This window comes from Carassius gibelio, chromosome B17 (assembly GCF_023724105.1).
Source record: "Carassius gibelio isolate Cgi1373 ecotype wild population from Czech Republic chromosome B17, carGib1.2-hapl.c, whole genome shotgun sequence".
NCBI lineage: Eukaryota > Metazoa > Chordata > Actinopteri > Cypriniformes > Cyprinidae > Carassius > Carassius gibelio.
The window spans coordinates 5,529,213-5,546,752 of record NC_068412.1 but is presented as its reverse complement, the minus strand read 5'-3'; the positions used below and the strand labels follow the sequence as shown (position 1 = coordinate 5,546,752).

The 17,540-nt window shown below is 38.5% G+C and overlaps 1 protein-coding gene across 1 annotated transcript in view; it reads left to right on the top strand.

Annotated features, from left to right (window-relative positions):
- The first annotated feature begins 4,443 nt into the window (after nucleotides 1-4,443).
- LOC127976759 (polypeptide N-acetylgalactosaminyltransferase 16) overlaps nucleotides 4,444-17,540 on the top strand; it is a 32,646-nt gene continuing 19,549 nt past the window's right edge. Inside the window, exons 1-4 of the mRNA XM_052581408.1 lie at nucleotides 4,444-4,720; nucleotides 9,760-9,941; nucleotides 10,108-10,206; nucleotides 15,896-15,963. Of these exons, the coding sequence (XP_052437368.1) occupies nucleotides 4,562-4,720; nucleotides 9,760-9,941; nucleotides 10,108-10,206; nucleotides 15,896-15,963 (508 nt within the window). The 5' untranslated portion in view covers nucleotides 4,444-4,561. The remainder of the gene's footprint in view (nucleotides 4,721-9,759; nucleotides 9,942-10,107; nucleotides 10,207-15,895; nucleotides 15,964-17,540) is intronic.

The window sequence follows — 17,540 nt, the reverse complement described above, 5'->3', positions numbered from 1 at the left end:
TATATACAGTATTTATTAGCAGGTGAAGAATCAATACAAACACAGACAGATCCTGTCAAGAAACTCCTAGACTATTCACTTGTTTCTTTGATTTTATTATTATAGCAACATTATAGATCCCATTACAGTTTTTATTAATATTTAGATATTTAATAGTTTCTGTTTTCATTTTAAAATTAATGTTTTAGTATGTATGTGTGTATATATATATATAAATATATATATATATATATTATTTTTAAAAATGTAAGTTAATTTTAGCTGTTTTAATATGCCAACTTCATGAAAATTAGCTGTTTTTTTTATAAGGAATGTTTTTATTTTTATTTTTTTTAAAAAAAGAAAAACATTTTATTTTTTACTTTTGTTTTGTTTACTTTTTGTTGTTTGTTTTTGTCATATTTTTTTGTAATCATTTGTTTTGTCTATGCAGTTTTCATCCATTTTTATTTCAGTTTTAGTTTCATAGACTAAATAAAAATGTAAATTCAGTTGTAGCTGTAGTTTACAGTGTTTGGGGAGTAACTAATTACATATAACAAAGTTACAAAATAAATATAACTAATCTGTTACAGCAACAGGATTGATTTCTTTTCCCCAAAAAAATATGAGACATCAATGTTTCAGGAGTTTAGGAAACAGATACATGCTTATTCAATAACATTTATGATAACATACATTTATTTTACATTTATTTTTGTACTCTTAATGTAAGTGATAGAGGATTCTGAAGGTCTGACATTATTCAGTGTATTACTCTATGGTTAACCCTGTCTGCTTTACATATTTGAAAATGAATAATGGGGAATTTAAAAAAGTAATCCAAAAGTAACCAAATGTAATCCGTTACATTAATAAAATCATTGAAAGTTACACTGCTTATTATAATCTGTATAATCTGTAACCTATTGCATTCCCAAAGTAACCTTCGTTAATTTAGTATAATAACCCTGATTCTGAGTATAATTGCAACTCTGGACCAGTAAGTGTATGTTGTGTAACTGGCAATGACCGGGTCTCACACCAAACTCAAACGCTAAGGACAAGCTGACAAATCAACGGCGCATGCTACAAAACACAGACACATCCTGCCACACTATATGAGTCCCTCCACACCTCCTGATCAGACCGGCCCAGATCTCACTTATCTGACACTCTGAATGTGAACTTTTGATGGCACCATCAGGTCCTCTCTCAGTGTTTCTTGTGTTTGGAGGCTGCTGCTTGTGAGAATGTCCACGCTCCAGCGCAGCAGATGTAATCCTGGGACACTAGGAGCTGACTCTACCCTAATGAAAAATAAATATACTAAAATGTATTTGAAATACATTTATTTCTTGCTAAATGCTACAATACATTTATTTATGGACTTGGAAAAAATACCCTTCATTGTACTTTTGGTATACTAAACTGGTATACTTAAAAGTCTGCTGAATTGTAAACAAATCATCATCCTTGATGCACTTTAATTGTGCTGAAGTAGTGCTGGAGTCCAGTTAAAGAAATGCTTCAGTGGAACTGCTGCAGGTATGCGTCAGGTACACTTTAAATATCTTGTGTTTAAAGACTGATATTATTCAAAGATCATACAGTCCTCGTCAATAGTGACATCAGAACAGATTTAGGCTTAATATTCAGAAAATGTGCATTAAGTAGTACTCCAAATAAAGCTGAATTATAATTTTTATATAGCTCGAGCAGTATGTCAGTAAATATGTTAATAGATTTGATAAGAAATAAATGTATGTTTTTTACAAGGGAAGTCAAGGGCGACTTAAAAAAGAAATTATTTCAGTGAAACAGTTAAAACAGTTAATTTCCCTTATTAAATGATGAACAATTGTAAGCAATAGGACTTTGAAGTGAACCGAACAGTGAAATCCTGTAATTTCACTCACATTTTATGGCCTTTCACTGAAATAACAGTAAAAAAAAAAAAAAAAAAGTGAACGGACGAGAAAGTAGAAGGGTAAGTGAGGAATAATTATTGGTAAAAAATATTATGTTTTCAAAGGACAATTTCATTTGCATAAAGTATATATATATATATATATATATATATATATATATATATATATATATATATATATATATATATATATATATAAAACAATCAGTTATGTACAAATGGGTCTTATATTACATCTTGTGGTGTAATATAAAGTAATATTTACTGGATTATTTTCTTGTGTGTATGGCACCAACCACCTTCCATATATCGGTATTTACTGTATTAGTACTTCGTGATGAACTTTGATTCATCATGGGACTTTCTCTTTATGTTTCATGGTAAATAACACATTTTAGGAACTATTTTAGGAACTTAAAATGTTAATAAAAAACTAGGTAAAACTAGGTGGTGTCTTCGAAAACAGAAGACAGGAATTTCTGCACACTTGAGCAGCAGAGGAGAAAGCGAGAAATAAAAGGAGATCTTTGTGTGTGAAACAGGGCTTTTGGCAGCAGGCTTGTGAATGCCAGCTGAGGCTCTGAGAGGATCAGGAGCTTCATCTGCTGCGTTCTGGAGCCTCCAGGATCAGGTGGGTCTTGTTTATCCCTTCAGCTTCTCGAGGAGTGAGAGAAGAGTGGAGAAAATCACCGTCAATCAATGCATTTCATGAGGCCTTCTGCACAGAGCTGATGTGAAGAGCTGAGCTCCAGCGGACCCACAACATCACCACAAACTCTGCTCTCAGTTCATCAACAGCAGCTTCATGTAAAAGTGCAGTCTAGCAGAGACTAATGTTTTAAACCGATAGTTCCTGTTCTGGATGTTGATTGGGTAATACAGCATCAGTACTGCTTAAATACACCGAGCTGGTGTAGAAAAATCCACTTAAAAAATCTTACAAATGGAGCTGATAGTATTTAATCAATGAACCATTTTTCCATTCAATTTGTTTATTGTTTCTCCATGTTTCTTTTTGTTTTTGACATCAGCACTGTATATCCCTCTTTAAAAAGTTTCCATGATTCAAATGCCTGGCTATTTTCTCTCAGATATCAGTGAGACCATTTCAGTACACATCGTTTATGCAATGTTTATCTAATCTGGAAAGCAGCTGCGGTACGTTATCAGATCTGTTGATGGGCTGGAATGATCTCACAGGAGAAAAGAGAGTGGTCTCGGACCGCCAGAGCTGTGGATGTGCACTGACCTGTAACCTGCACTGATTCAGACTGCAGAAGTGAAGAAGGGATCCTTCTGCGTTCAGCCTGGAGAACAAAACACTAATGAGCTGCTGGAGGAGAGAACTTTGAGAAGTGATGTACTTTTGAATAGAATAGAATAGAATAGAATAGAATGGAATCTGAAATCTTTATTGTCACATGATGGAAGCACTGGCTCTTGTTGTATTTACAAGTTGTATTTGTTGTATTTAAGGCTTTTTGCAGTTTTGGTTCAGATTTGTACAGTCATATTGATACAAATGCCATGTAACCTTTCATATATACATTTTTTTTTTTTTTAATGAAATGAATACTTTTGTAGTAAGGACACATTAAATTAATCAAAATATTTTTTATTTTCAAATAAATGCAGTTTATTTATTTTCTATTCACAAGGAGTCCTGAAAAAAAAAAAAACCTTGAGACAGCACATCTGTTTTAAACATTGATAATAATCAGAAATGTTTCTCGAGCAGTAAATGATCATATTTTCATGATTTCTGAAGATCATGTGACACTGAAGACTGGAGGAATGATGCTGAAAATACAGCGGAGCATCACAGAAATACATTACATTAGAAACATTCAAATATGAAAAAACATTTTTGCCTTGGTGAAAATAATTCATTGAAACATTTAGCAAATCTTGAATTGTAGTGTTTATTTGAACTGCTGATCTGTTAAGCGTTATTGTTTGCTGACGTCATTAATATGCCTTTTATACAGGATAGTGTACAGTATATTTAATTTAACATAAAATTAACCTGATATTAGACGAAATAATTTTAGAATATGTTATAAATATAATGTTATCAATAAACTACAAAAGCATTCTGACTTACTATAGTCACTTTTCCAATGATAGCTATTTAAAGCTAAATTTGCAACACTACCTTTTTACTACTTCAACTTCAATTTTTATTATTAGTATTATTATTATTATTATTTTTTTTGGCAACAAGGATACAAAATTGTGCTGTGAATGCCTTTTGAATGTCATTGTGTATGTCATGTTTAGCTTGACCTCTCTTGGTTGTCAATTACATGCATCTGAATCACCCACCATTTGTTAAAAAAGAAAAAAGAAGGTTCTGTTTAACGAGTTTAAATGATAATGTCATGATAATGATATGCCAAAACACGTCAGTTTGTTTTAACACTGCAGTGTGGCGCTGATGATCTGTGCATGATCACAGTGCAGCGATGCGAGGAGCGGCGGGCTCTAGGACCTGAGTGAAACCAGCCACAGAGCCGCTCTCAGACCAGCGCCAGAGAGAGAGAGAGAGAGAGAGAGAGAGAGAGAGAGAGATCACTGCGCACGGCTTCATCATCATCATCATCCTCCTCATCTCCGACAGCGCAGAACACACGGAGCTCAGAGCCGCTCAGGATGCGCAGGATTCGGGCCAACGCCATCCTCATCCTCACCGTGGCCTGGATCCTCGGCACCTTCTATTACCTGTGGCAGGACAGCAGACCTTCCTCATCCTCCTCGGGCTCCCAGCTGAAGAACCACGGCAGGCTGGAGGAGCGCACTCTTCCTCTGATCGTGAGTGACGAGGAGGATGATAATGATGATGATGATGATGATGATGATGATGATCACTGCTGTGATGCATGCGCCTTTCCATGTTCTGGTGTGTGTGTGTGTGTGTGTGTGTGTGTGTGTGTGTGTGTCAGCGTGATGTCAGGTGCATGTAAGAGGCTTTTCCTTAATCCAGATGCAGGTGTGTGTGTGTGTGTGTGTGTGTTAGAGAGAGAGAGATCCATGTTTCCTTTGTTAGGATTTAACCTACTAAAAACCCTCGTAACCAATCCAATAGAAATCTCATTATCATGTGTTCTGGATTCACACTTAGGATTTCGATTCAAATGTGGAACTAGTTCTAACAGATTCTATTGAGTATTTGATTACAGATGCCAGCATTGCAAAAACTAGATCATGTAATTAAACAGAAAATGTTCAAACTTAACCCTGTGTAGCCTGATACATGAAATAATAGTCATAAATATCCACAGTTTTGAAACGACAAAATATAGATAAGACTGAGTTTGCATGTGTTTCTGGTTGAGGATCATATTTGACACATCGTGCTCATCTAGTCAGAATACGAAGGAAGAACAAAACGGTTCAGTTTTATTCAGAAGTACAAAAAAAAAAAAAAAAAAAAAAAAGTCATTTGGTGCAGATGTTAATATATTTATATGACCAAAAGTACGATGAAATTCTGATAGCCCGTTATCTTTATAATACTGACATAACATTATATAATTATCATAAATATGTTGATTGTGTGCAACCGGTTTTTGATCATGTCGATCATTTAGAGGTCTTAGGAACTCAATACAGGAGGCTTTATTAATGTAAAATACTACCCAACCTGACTGAAGCGGTGTGGATATTGTTGAAAGATCTGCTTAACTCAGATTCATAATGACAAGAAGTGAAATGAACAAGACAGGAATGATTGTGAGTCATCGGTGCTTTACATCTGTTTGTTGTTTGTTTTGCTCCTCACAGTTTGACTCCACAGTCATCAGGTAGAGCACAAACGCTCCACTTCTCAGACGTCTGCTGGCATGCAAAAACAATGTGTAATATGCAAACTATCGTGTTTTGGATTCAAATGAACCTCTACCTGCAGAATAGTCAGAGAATCAGTGCACTGAATGAAGATCAAACATCAGGAGAGGTGTCCTGAGCTCCATGTTAACAGAGCATCAGTGTATAAAGCCCCAGAACACATCAGTGCTCTCTATCTAAACCTGAGCAGAAAACCACACGTCTGTCTAAACACATGGTGTCATGATCATTACACTACGTGACTGATTCCCCCTGATATACAGTCTGGAGAAGCTGACGCTATTGCTGAGAAACAGAGCAAGTCTGCTGATTTGAGCTGATTTCATAGAAAATTGCGTAGTGCATGATGGATAGTTTTTCTTCTGTGACTGTTTACAAAATCAGTGAGTGTATGATGCCAAAAGTTTCAAAATCTGTTCATGTGGCGTATTCCAGCCTTTTGGTCAAATGGACGCTTCATTGGCCAATTCCAACAGCAGTCTGAAGTCTCTGGGGTATATTTGTAGCAATAGACCACAATGCATCGTATGGGTCCAAATTATAGATTTTTTTCTTTTATGCCATAAATCATTAGGATTAATTTAAAAATCATGTTCTATGAAGATATTTTGTACATTCTCTACTATAAGTATATCAAAACTTAATTTCTGTTTAGTAATATGAATTGCTAAGAACTTAATTTGGACAACTTTAAAGATGATTTTCTCAATATTTAGATTTTTCTGCTCCCTCAGATTCCAGATTTTCTAATAGTTGTATCTCAGCCAAATATTGTCCTCCTAACAAACCATACGTCAATGAAAATATTATTTATTCAGCTTTCAGATTATGCATAAATCTCAATTTCAGAAAATTGACCCTTATGACTGATTCTGTGCTCCAGGGTCACATATTATCAACTTTAATGTGTTTGAGGGCTAATATATGGCTAATAAATATTTCTATGATATATTGTGTTTATTTATATTGGCTAATGCAGTTTAATTACAGCAACTGTGATGGACAGATATGTGCAGAAATTTAATAAAAAATATCTTCATACAAAATGTAAATTTGTTTTAAGAAAAAACATTTTAAATTATTGGCCACAAATTTGTGATAATAATAATAATAATAATAATAATAATAATAATAATAATAATAATAATGTTGTCATTATTAGTTGATACAAAAATTGTAAAAATACTGAATAAACAAAAATATTACTATATTTCAAATAATGAAAATAACTATATTTTATAATGTAAAATTAAAAATGGAGTATTTAAGAAACATTATATAGTAGTAGTAATAGTAGTGACAATAATAAAATAAATTTATTTTACAGGACAATATTGCAATGCTAATTTGTATGGCTCTTTTCATTCATTCATTCACACACAGAAAAATATTAACTGACTTTACTATTTTTTTAGAGTAAGTGGTTACAATCAATTTATTCTAGCTACATTTAAATAAACACATTCAGTTGAATAGTTTTCAAATTTTTATTATTTAAATGTAGCTCAAATAAAATAGTATAATTTTTTTTCAGTGTAAAAAAGAATCCATTTTTTTACTGATTATGGAAGTCCATTTCTGCCACAGGACATCACATGGAACAAGGTTATTACACATTTTTATATCTCACCTTTCTTCTAATACTGAGATGTCAGAATTGGGAGATATAAAATCAGAATGGCAAGATATAGTATTCTTTTATACAGTATTAAGATATAGAAGATACAGAATATTTTTCATGGCACAAATAAGCTTCCATACTATAGTGAGTGAATAATGGGTTATTTTAAAGCCTGCAGTCTGATGCCATACGCTGCCATGCTACAGGATATTGGTCGATGTTGTAACCGAGCTAATGCTACTGTCACTGAATGCTGATCATCTCAAACATTAGATCGTTGCTAATGAGCATTCATCTGTGCTGATGGTGATTGTCTACTGTAGCTCATGTGTAATCCGCTGTCCATTAGCTGCTGTGAAATCTGATCGACCCTTTGTATTCGTGCCTCTGTCTGTAGAATAAGATGAAATGATTGTCCGCTCTGCCATGAGCACTTTCACTCTATTAATGACAGAAGTGCATTTTCAAGTCCTGAAATAAAAGGATAGTCTGTGTGTTTAGAGATAAATTGGGTGCTTTATGACAGCGAGGCAGTAATTCAGGCTTTTTATGGACATTGTTGCACAACGCACTTATTTATTTGCTCGGAGCTGATAGCAGATCCTGCCTTTACTGAGGCCAAAATATTCGCCTAATATTTCTTTATGTGCGGAACAAATACTGAAATATCAGGAAGTTACACTGGATTTATTAGATGTGCCTTTCATGCAAAACATAGTGAGCAATATTTATGAGGATGAAGACTCGTCTTTTGAACCGAGCAGAATTCACAGGTTCATCTAATTGAGTTTCACAGACAAAAGAGGATGGATGGACGTTGGATGTCAATTGTTTGACGATTGCAGCACTGAAAAGAAGTGTGAGAAACTAAGAAGCTTTGAGAAAAAGACATAGCAGCAAGGTAGAGGAAGTAATATTAAATACTACTTATAGCAAGAACAATTAATGTTAGACACCATTTACACTTCTCATTGTTTAATCAGGCACAATGAGAAAAACCCCCAAACAGACATGGTTTTTCATTTGTGTTTGTGCAGCTAATTTAGCAGTTTTTTAACCCAATAGGTGAACGTAATTTCCCATATTTTATAAATGAAAAATATCTGAATGGTATTGTGATATGTGCATTTAGAAAACTGAATATATAGTAATAGAGAAAGTGCATTTGCTCACCCTGGTGCTGTTCTAATGCCACATGTGAGCACAGAAGGTGGTCATCCATAGAAGTAAACAGTGTCCAGCTTTGAAAAGAGTGCAAAATGAATGAAGTGACTGAATTGAGATTTTTAGGGGAACTATCCCTTTCAGAATAACAAACCACTGAAAATAATCAAGCAAGTCTTCCGTTGTTTTGATCAGCGCTAGTTACTTGATCTAAGAACATTTTTTACAGTGCACTGGAAAATGTTTTTGTGGCTTAGCTTGTCTCTTCACAGAGGCACAAATGGTTGCACTGTTGGATTATTTTCTACTTTTATTTACATTTGCGCTTGGCGTAGTAAGATGTGTTTGTTTCTTTACTCTGAATCGTCTGTTTCACGGCTCATGATTCATGTGACCTGCACTGAGGTCTGTGTGTGCAGTTTGAATGTCTTTGGTCTCATGAGTATCATGTGATGAAGCATTTCTCTCAGAGCAGAACTTCTATGAAAATACAGAACAATGTAAAGTTGTGTTTTTCCATTGAAATTTTACACTTTTACAATTTAACACTGTTTGTTACAGTATTTATCCATTTTTGATAATCCCCAGCTCTGGGCTTAAGTGATATGTTTAATAAAACACCATTAACCCTTTCAAGCCTAACCATATTATATTTGATGCACACATTCCCAATGCCTCGAAATGACTGACATGATCAAAATCTTCTGTCATCTGATTGAGAGTTTAGACTTTACTAGCAGGCAAAATGTCTTTTAGTATAGTTCGTGCTTCATGTGTCTTTTCACTCTGAAATCTTTACAGATTGTTATAAATAATAACTTTGACATTTTTGGTAATATTTCAAGATGAACACTTACTGGACTGAAGCAGCTTCGCTTTATTTGATTATCCAGACGTCATTTCTCTCAATAATCATTATATTGTATTGTGCGTTTTGATCATCAAACTAAGCATTTAAATATCATCTTATTAAGACATATTATTGGAAATATAGCATGATTGCTGATATTTATATAATTTTATTTAAGTATCCACTGACTATGATTTTTCATATGTCCCTCTTAATCACAGGTTTTATAATGTGATAGTACAATTATTTCCTGTTTATTATAGTATAATAATTAATCTCAGGGAGCAGTGTTGGGGCTCTGCATGATACATATATTTAACAGCATCACCAGTGTATAATCCAGCATGTGTGTGTGTGTGTGTGTGTCAGGTGACTCATGCACCAAAGCTGGAGCAGCAGGGTCAGCTCTTGGGCCAGTTTGATGAAAAGGCTTTCCTGTCCAGTAAGCAGCTGAAGACAGGTGAGGATCCGTACAGAGAGCATGCGTTCAACCTGCAGGAGAGCGACCGGCTGGGCAGCGAGCGCACCATCAGAGACACACGCCACTATCGGTAAGAGAGCGTTCAGCTAGCAGCAGCAGCGTAGTTCTTTCAGTTCTGTTTAGCATTCATTGCTGGTGATCTACAGTCGATTTCACATTTGTCCTGCCATAGTGTGCTCACTGCTCAGCCATGACAAAGGAAGCCCTTACTCGCCATGTGTTTGCTGCATTCACAGATGTGCCTCCATGACCTTTGACCCTGACCTGCCACCCACCAGCATCATCATCACTTTCCACAATGAGGCGCGCTCCACCCTGCTGCGCACTATTAAAAGGTACCAGCCCACACTGCCCTGAGTTTTCCAGAGCTGTACTGGACCCACTGACACTCAGCGAGAACCTTTCTGATTTAGCCCAAATGAATGTATCTCCTGCTTGAATAAAAACAGTTCATATACTTTAGATCCATTTTCAGGTTTCAGTTTTCACGTAGCTCAAATTGGCTTTGTATGTAGTAATTTTTTTTTTTTTAAATAACTGGAGATGCACAGAGAAACATTAGTGATCAAAAAGCACAGACACAGTCTTTCTTGCGGCTGGCCTTTTTGCATATGCATTTGTAGGAGTTTTCTGTTCAGACACAAAATTTATAGAAGGAGAGTATTCAAATAAAACTTGCTAGGTGATTTACTATGGTACTGGTATTTGCACCATTATTTATCATGCAAAAAAGCATGCCTTAACTCAACTTGTGCTGTGTTGTTAGTAGATTACAGGTTACACATTAGTTTGTGACCCTGTGGATGTTTGCTCTGCTCTTGGCAGATTATGTTGGTTTTTATGGAAATGGCCTGGCTGCTTCCAGTTTTTTCATTTGTAGATCACCCGCAGAATTTTCCACACCCCTCTGTACTTTTATGGGTTTTTGGTCTCATGTGAATTTACCCTGTTTTGTAAAGTGACACAGTGTGCTGTTCAAGGCTGATAGTGTGGTGAGAGTATATATTATACATTGCCATGTTCAAATCATGTTTCATCAATGTTTTGAGGACATGGTGAAGTTTCAGACTGAAACTTTGACATTAAGTTGCAGTAAATCTGTGTTTAAATCTGAAACATGCTTCCACAATTCTATGTTATTGTGATAGTGTCACGCTGTCTAGTCTCTGTTTCCCTGGGTGTCCACTAGTGGCTCACTTCCCCTTAGGCACTTCACCGTAGGCACTAGAATTCCTCTAGTCTTGTCCTGTCATCACAGTATTGCACTCCTGTTAATTTCACCAGGTGCAGTCACTTTATTGTCATTAGCCTCCCTATAAATACCAGTCTTTTCCTGTTGTTTGTATGGAGTCCTTACCCTTCGTGTATGCAGCATTCTCGTCCCCAAGATTCTTCCTGTCTGCTCGTCCTCCGAGTCCTCTCGTATTCCGAGTCCCTTTTCCTGTCCCTTTCCTTTGTTTGTTTTGTTTTGGACTGATTGTTTGGTTTTGACCTTGGCTTGATGACTACGATTTGGATTATCCCTCATTAAAGACATCTGCATTTGGATCTCTCTATGTCCCTGTGTCTCTCTGGTGCACGATCGTCACAGAAGGACTCCATCCAACAGATCCAGCGGTATGTCCTTTCATGTCTCCTCCCCAGCCAGTATGGTGGAGCGGAGGGCTAAATACTTTAAGTTAACCACCTTCCGCCAAGAGGGCAATGATGTGGGTGGCATGGCACTGGTGTTCTGGTCCCTGGCCAAGGGCATGGGATATATTAATGCTGCACTTAAGGACTATTTTAATACTGGGCTGGATGACCCGGTTCCTCAGAAGGAACTGGCTCAATTGGACACATTCGGGTTCTGGGAATTTGTGTGCTACTTAGAGCATCGGCTTCCGTGGGATGCCCCAGCCACTCCTGTCTCTTCCGGTGGGATGGCCGCCAGCCCAGCGTCACAGCACAAGGTGGTCGTCAGTCCAGCGCCACTGCTTAAGATGGCCGTGGAGCCCAGTGTCACAACACAAGGTGGTCGTCAGTCCAGCGCCACTGCCCAAGATGGCCACCAGCCCAGCGCCACTGTCCAAGATGGCCGCCAGCCCAGGGCCACTGTCCAAGATGGCCGCCGGCCCAACGACACTGACCAAAATGGTCGCCGGTCCAGCGCCACGGCCCAAGATGGCTGCCGGTCCAGAGTCAGGGTTAGTCACCATTGACCCTCCAGAGTCGATTCAGATTCCAGTTGACCCTCCAGAGTTGAGTCAGAATCCGGTTGACCCTCCAGATTCGAGTCATATTCCCGTTGACCCTCCAGAGTCGAGTCATATTCCTGTTGACCCTCCAGAGTCGAGTCAGGTTCCAGTTGACTATCCAGAGTCAAGTCAAGTTCCTGTTGACCATCCAGAGTCGAGTCATGTTCCAGTTGACCCTCCCGAGTTGAGTCAGAATCCGGTTGACCCTCCAGATTCGAGTCATATTCCCGTTGACCCTCCAGAGTCGAGTCATATTCCTGTTGACCCTCCAGAGTTGAGTCAGGTTCCAGTTGACCTTCCAGAGTCAAGTCAGGTTCCTGTTGACCTTCCAGAGTTGAGTCAGGTTCCTGTTGAACTTCCAGAGTCGAGTCAGGTACTCGTGGACCCTCCAGAGTCGAGGTCAGGTGCTTGTGGACCCTCCAGAGTCGAGGTCAGGTGCTCGTGGACCCTCCAGAGTCGAGTCAGGTGCTCGTGGATCCTCCAGAGTCAGGGTTAGTCACCGTTGACCCTCCAGAGTCAGGGTTAGTCACCTTTGACCTTCCATAGTCAGGGTTAGTCACCTTTGACCTGTCTCGTCATTTCTCTGTGGATCTACCAGAGTCTCTCCACGTATCTGATGATCTACCAGAGTCTCTCCTCGCTTCTGCGGAACTTCCAGAGCCTCGTCACATCTCAGTTGAACTCCCTGAGCACCCGACTGATCCTGCTGTGGCCACGGAGGCTACCTTTAACTTGTTCATGTTTTTTGTTACAGACTTGTCCAACCAGACTTATTCTCCTGTTTATTCGGTCACATGGAGGTGGTGGTCTTCTGCTCCGCCCTGGGGGGGGGGGGGGGGTGTCTGCTTCGGCCGCATGGATGTGGTGGTCTTCTGTTCTGCCCTGGTGGGCGTCACGTGATGTCCTTTGGACTTGTGTTTTTGTGTTTTGTTTTTTTGTCTGTCTTACTCCTATGGACCTGGCCCTCCGTCCCTCCCCCTGATCCTCCGCTGGTCCAGCTCCCTCCGGGGTTTCTTGTCTGTGTCTTTCGTTCTGTTTCTCTCTAAGGACCTGGCCCTCCATCCCTCCCCCTGGTCCTCCGCCACTCCACCTCCTTCCTGGTCTCTTTGTGTCTTTGGTTTTCCCTTGGGTTCGGGTGGAGCATCTGGCAGCTGCTCCGTGGAGGAGGGGGTAATGTCAAGCTGTCTAGTCTCTGTTTACCTGGGTGTCCACTAGTGGGCTCACTTCCCTCTTAGGCACTTCACCGTAGGCACTAGAATTCCTCTAGTCTTGTCCTGTCATCACAGTAATTGCACTCCTGTTAATTTCACCAGGTGCAGTCACTTTATTGTCATTAGCCTCTCTATAAATACCAGTCTTTTCCTGTTGTTTGTATGGAGTCCTTACCCTTCGTGTATGCAGCATTCTCGTCCACCCGAGATTCTTCCTGTCTGCTCGTCCTCAGAGTCCTCTCGTATTCCGAGTCCCTTTTCCTGTCCCTTTTCTTTGTTTGTTTTGTTTTGGACTGATTGTTTGGTTTTGACCTTGGCTTGTTGGCTACGATTTGGATCTCCCTGTGTCTCTCTGGTGCACGATTGTCACAGATAGTCAAGGTCCCTTGTGAAAATGAAGTGCGTTAAAATTTTCCCAATGTGCACTTGTAGTGTACTTCATATCTTAAAAAATATATCCAAAGTTCTGTTAGGAAAAACTGTAGATGGCACAGTCCGAAAGGATGAGCTCTGATGAGCTCATTGCTCAACATTCAAATAGTTGGTTGTAGCAGTTTGCAGTGTGCTTCAGAAACCCTCCACCTTCCCCAGCTCCTCCTGTGTAGATCTGCTAAAAAGATTTATGTATTTGGGGTAGAGGTCTGCAAGCCCGACAGGTCCCCGCTGAGTCCATTCACGCCAGGCTCGGGCCATTCTTTTTTTTTACAGAATGGGCTCAGGTCAGACTCTGGCTTATTTAGCTAATCTCCTTATATTGTGCCCATATACGCGCATAGCATACATAAGCTACTGTGTGAAATATGGTTATACTAAGCTTTGCATAGGCAATAGCCTATGCAATGCAAATGCACGCGTTTACATAAAGGTGACAGTTGACCATGCAGAGCATCAGGGAGAAGTTGTAGCTTAGAAAGTTACTAAACTTACTAAACTTACTAAACTTAATAAATGTTTTTTGAGTCTGTGTCGCAAAGATGAAGATGATGATCCTGGCCCACCATCACCTCACTGGATGCACCTTTAGATTTAGTAAATTTAGTACATTTACATTTAGTTTTAAAGGAGTAGTTTAAAGTTGTCTGTAGATGGATTAAGCTGTCTGTGAGGCAAGTATTCGCTGATATTCCGTCCATCATTGTGAAGCGCTCCTGGCTGAAATGGCAGAAAGCGCATCCTGTAGGCTAATGTATCCTTTATTTTATAAAAGCACTACGTTTTGTTGATATCAGAGCATGTGAGCAAACCACTCCGCTACGTTTTCTGCTCTATGGACATGCGCTCCACTCAGTTGCTCAACCGCCCAAGCAAGCACTCCGTTAATATTCCGCTCACACTCGCCGTAATCCAGTTTCCGCTCAGATCCCGTTCTGACATAAAATTTCTCTAGTAGGTCTAATTGTGTACTGTTTGTACCGAAATTCTTGGATAATTGTCTAAAATTATGCATGCTGATAAATAGCAATTATCATGTTTCAAAATGAAATTCTTACATTCTTCTTAATTTTATTAATTGTATTAATTAAAATGTATTCAATATATTAATCTAACCTTAGCAAACATAGCCTACCTAAAATGCAAAAACTGAAGAAGTGTATTTGAATTTTGTTCATAGAACATTCAAAACAGGCTTATTAAAACACAAATGCATACACACACACACACACACGAGATGAAATGTACGTAGATCTTTACAAAATACACCTGGATTATAAAGCCTGTGAAAAGCACACACAGGATAAAATGCACGTAAAGAACGCTTGGATAATGTAATGGTTGAGCGAGCGGCGCTGAGCGTATTGAGCGAGTGGAGGGGAATCTTCAGAAAGGTGCTCAGCGTTCTTAAGGAAATATTATCACTCTGCTTCGCTCACATGCTCTGGTTGATATTGTGAGTGCACATAAATAAAAGTAGACCCTTTACAGTTCCAATTGATGTATACCTTTACCTGTCTGAGCAAAAATGAAGGCGCAAGCACCTCCGTGTCCTGTAAAGTGTGTTTTGCTCTCTACAATTAGATATGCTTCTAATAGAGCACATTTATATAGGTTAAAGTTTTAAACTAACATTGTGATATGCTTGAACTGTTTTTTATCTATAGATTTTATTCTAGGCAAGTCATGATGATTTGAGAAGGCTAAATTGATCAAACATATGATCAGCTCACTGTGTGTAGCTGGCCACTTGGTCATTACTTAAAAAAAAAAAAACACTTACATTTAATGAACAAATACTCCAAACATTTTTCTAAATTAATTGAATTAAAAAAAAATTATAATAATAAAAATATAATCACTTTGACATTATATACAAAACTGAACTATTTTAGCTAAAACAGTAGAATAAGCTGTTTTGGGAGAAGGTGGGAACAAAGAGATTCAGACAAATTCGTACGAATAAGTCACCTCGTAAAATATGTACGAATTGGTCATGAGATAGCGTTGCCATGTAACCATTTTCATTTGAATATATATATATATATATATATATATACTGTATATATATGATTTTTTTTGTACCACACATTCTATACCTTAGCTTTATTATAGTGCATTTATCTCTGTTGTTTTTGTTTCAGTGTACTGATGAGAAGTCCTCCTCACTTGATACAGGAAATTATTCTTGTGGACGACTTCAGCTCTGACCGTAAGTAGAGCTTCATGTCATAGCATCACACACACACACACACACACACACACACACATGAAAGCAGTGAATGATGACAAAGTGTTTCCTGCGTGTGTATGTGCTCATATTTGACCTTTGAGGACTCGTTAGCTGTGGAGGTTGTTGTAAATATTGCTCATTCTCTGTACAAATCAATGAGCCAAGACTGAGCCCGGCCCAGCTGTTGCCACGGTGAGGAAACAAACGGCACAAGACGTGTAGCTCTGCTGTGATTAATGTTGTGGAGCGCTAAAGAGAGACAGGATTTTTCCTTTACAGAGATCATGTGTTGGTCTCAGGCGGAGCTGGTGCTCTCCTTCTTTTGGCATGGAGCACACATGCAGTCATGCACCTCACAAAACACACACACACACACACACACACACACAGGCTGACTGCTCTGCCGTTGCCAAAGGTGCTTCAAGGGTTCAAGTCTTATTAATTTCAGGTTTCTGAACTAAAATACTGAAAGACTCTTTATGAGCCAGTTCAATTCTGCATATCTAGAATATGGTGTTGTTATTGTTAGTTTTTTTTATAATACTACAACACACTGAGAGACAAATAACATCTGCTGCTACTGTATGTGCACTGAGCCATCCTTTAAATATAACTGGACTTAAACTCAAAAAACGAAAAAGATCCTCTAGCCTCAGACATGGCCAAAGATAAGAAGTTGTGTGTTTACTTCAAAGATAGTTCATGTAAGGTTCAGCTACACTCAGGCCATTGTAGTCGGTATCTTGAACTCAGTTGTTTATTCAGGGCTGTCGGCCGAACGGAAAGCTCATCAATAATTTAAATGAGCTTTCAGTTTGTTGCTGAATGAACTACAACACACGCCAGGTTTTATGTCCAATACTTTGCTTGATTTATAGAGCAGATTGTTGATCTGAATGTTTTAATCACTGACTAAAATGACCTGGCACAAGTGCAATTAAAATACATTTTCTGCTAATTACAGTAGCTGATTATTAATAGTTAGTAAGGTAGTTGTTAAGTTTAGGTATTTAGTAGTTGAATTGTCGCATTTATATTCTGGTTCATGTTTTCCTGAGTTCCAGTAGGTTCTGTGGTTTTTATTGAATAACACCACAGCTGTGTCTGTTTCTCTCTGATTGCCCTCTCGTATTATCTGAGCCCTGTGTTTGTTACGGGTTGCTGGTATGTGATGAAGGGCGCACGAGGAAGACCATATACAAAAGGGTACTTTTAATAATCGCAGGAGAATAAGGGCACATCCAACATACAATACATAAACGTAGGATACAACATTAATCACCGACAAGGAGGAACTCAAAAGACAAGGTATTTAAAGACGAGGGAGAAATTAGGTGAATGGAGACAGGTGGGGATTAATCAACTCAACCAAACAAGAACAGGAAAATGACCAAATAAGGAAACTGAAAGTCACTGAAAGGAACAGTTCGCCCCCTCCCTGAACGGTGCGTCCTCGCACCGCAAGAGGAATACCAGCGGAGGGAGGGTGGGGGTTTTGGAGGCAGGCGTGGGGCAGGCAAAGAGGGAGCAAGGAGCTTGGAACCTGGGCAGAGTAG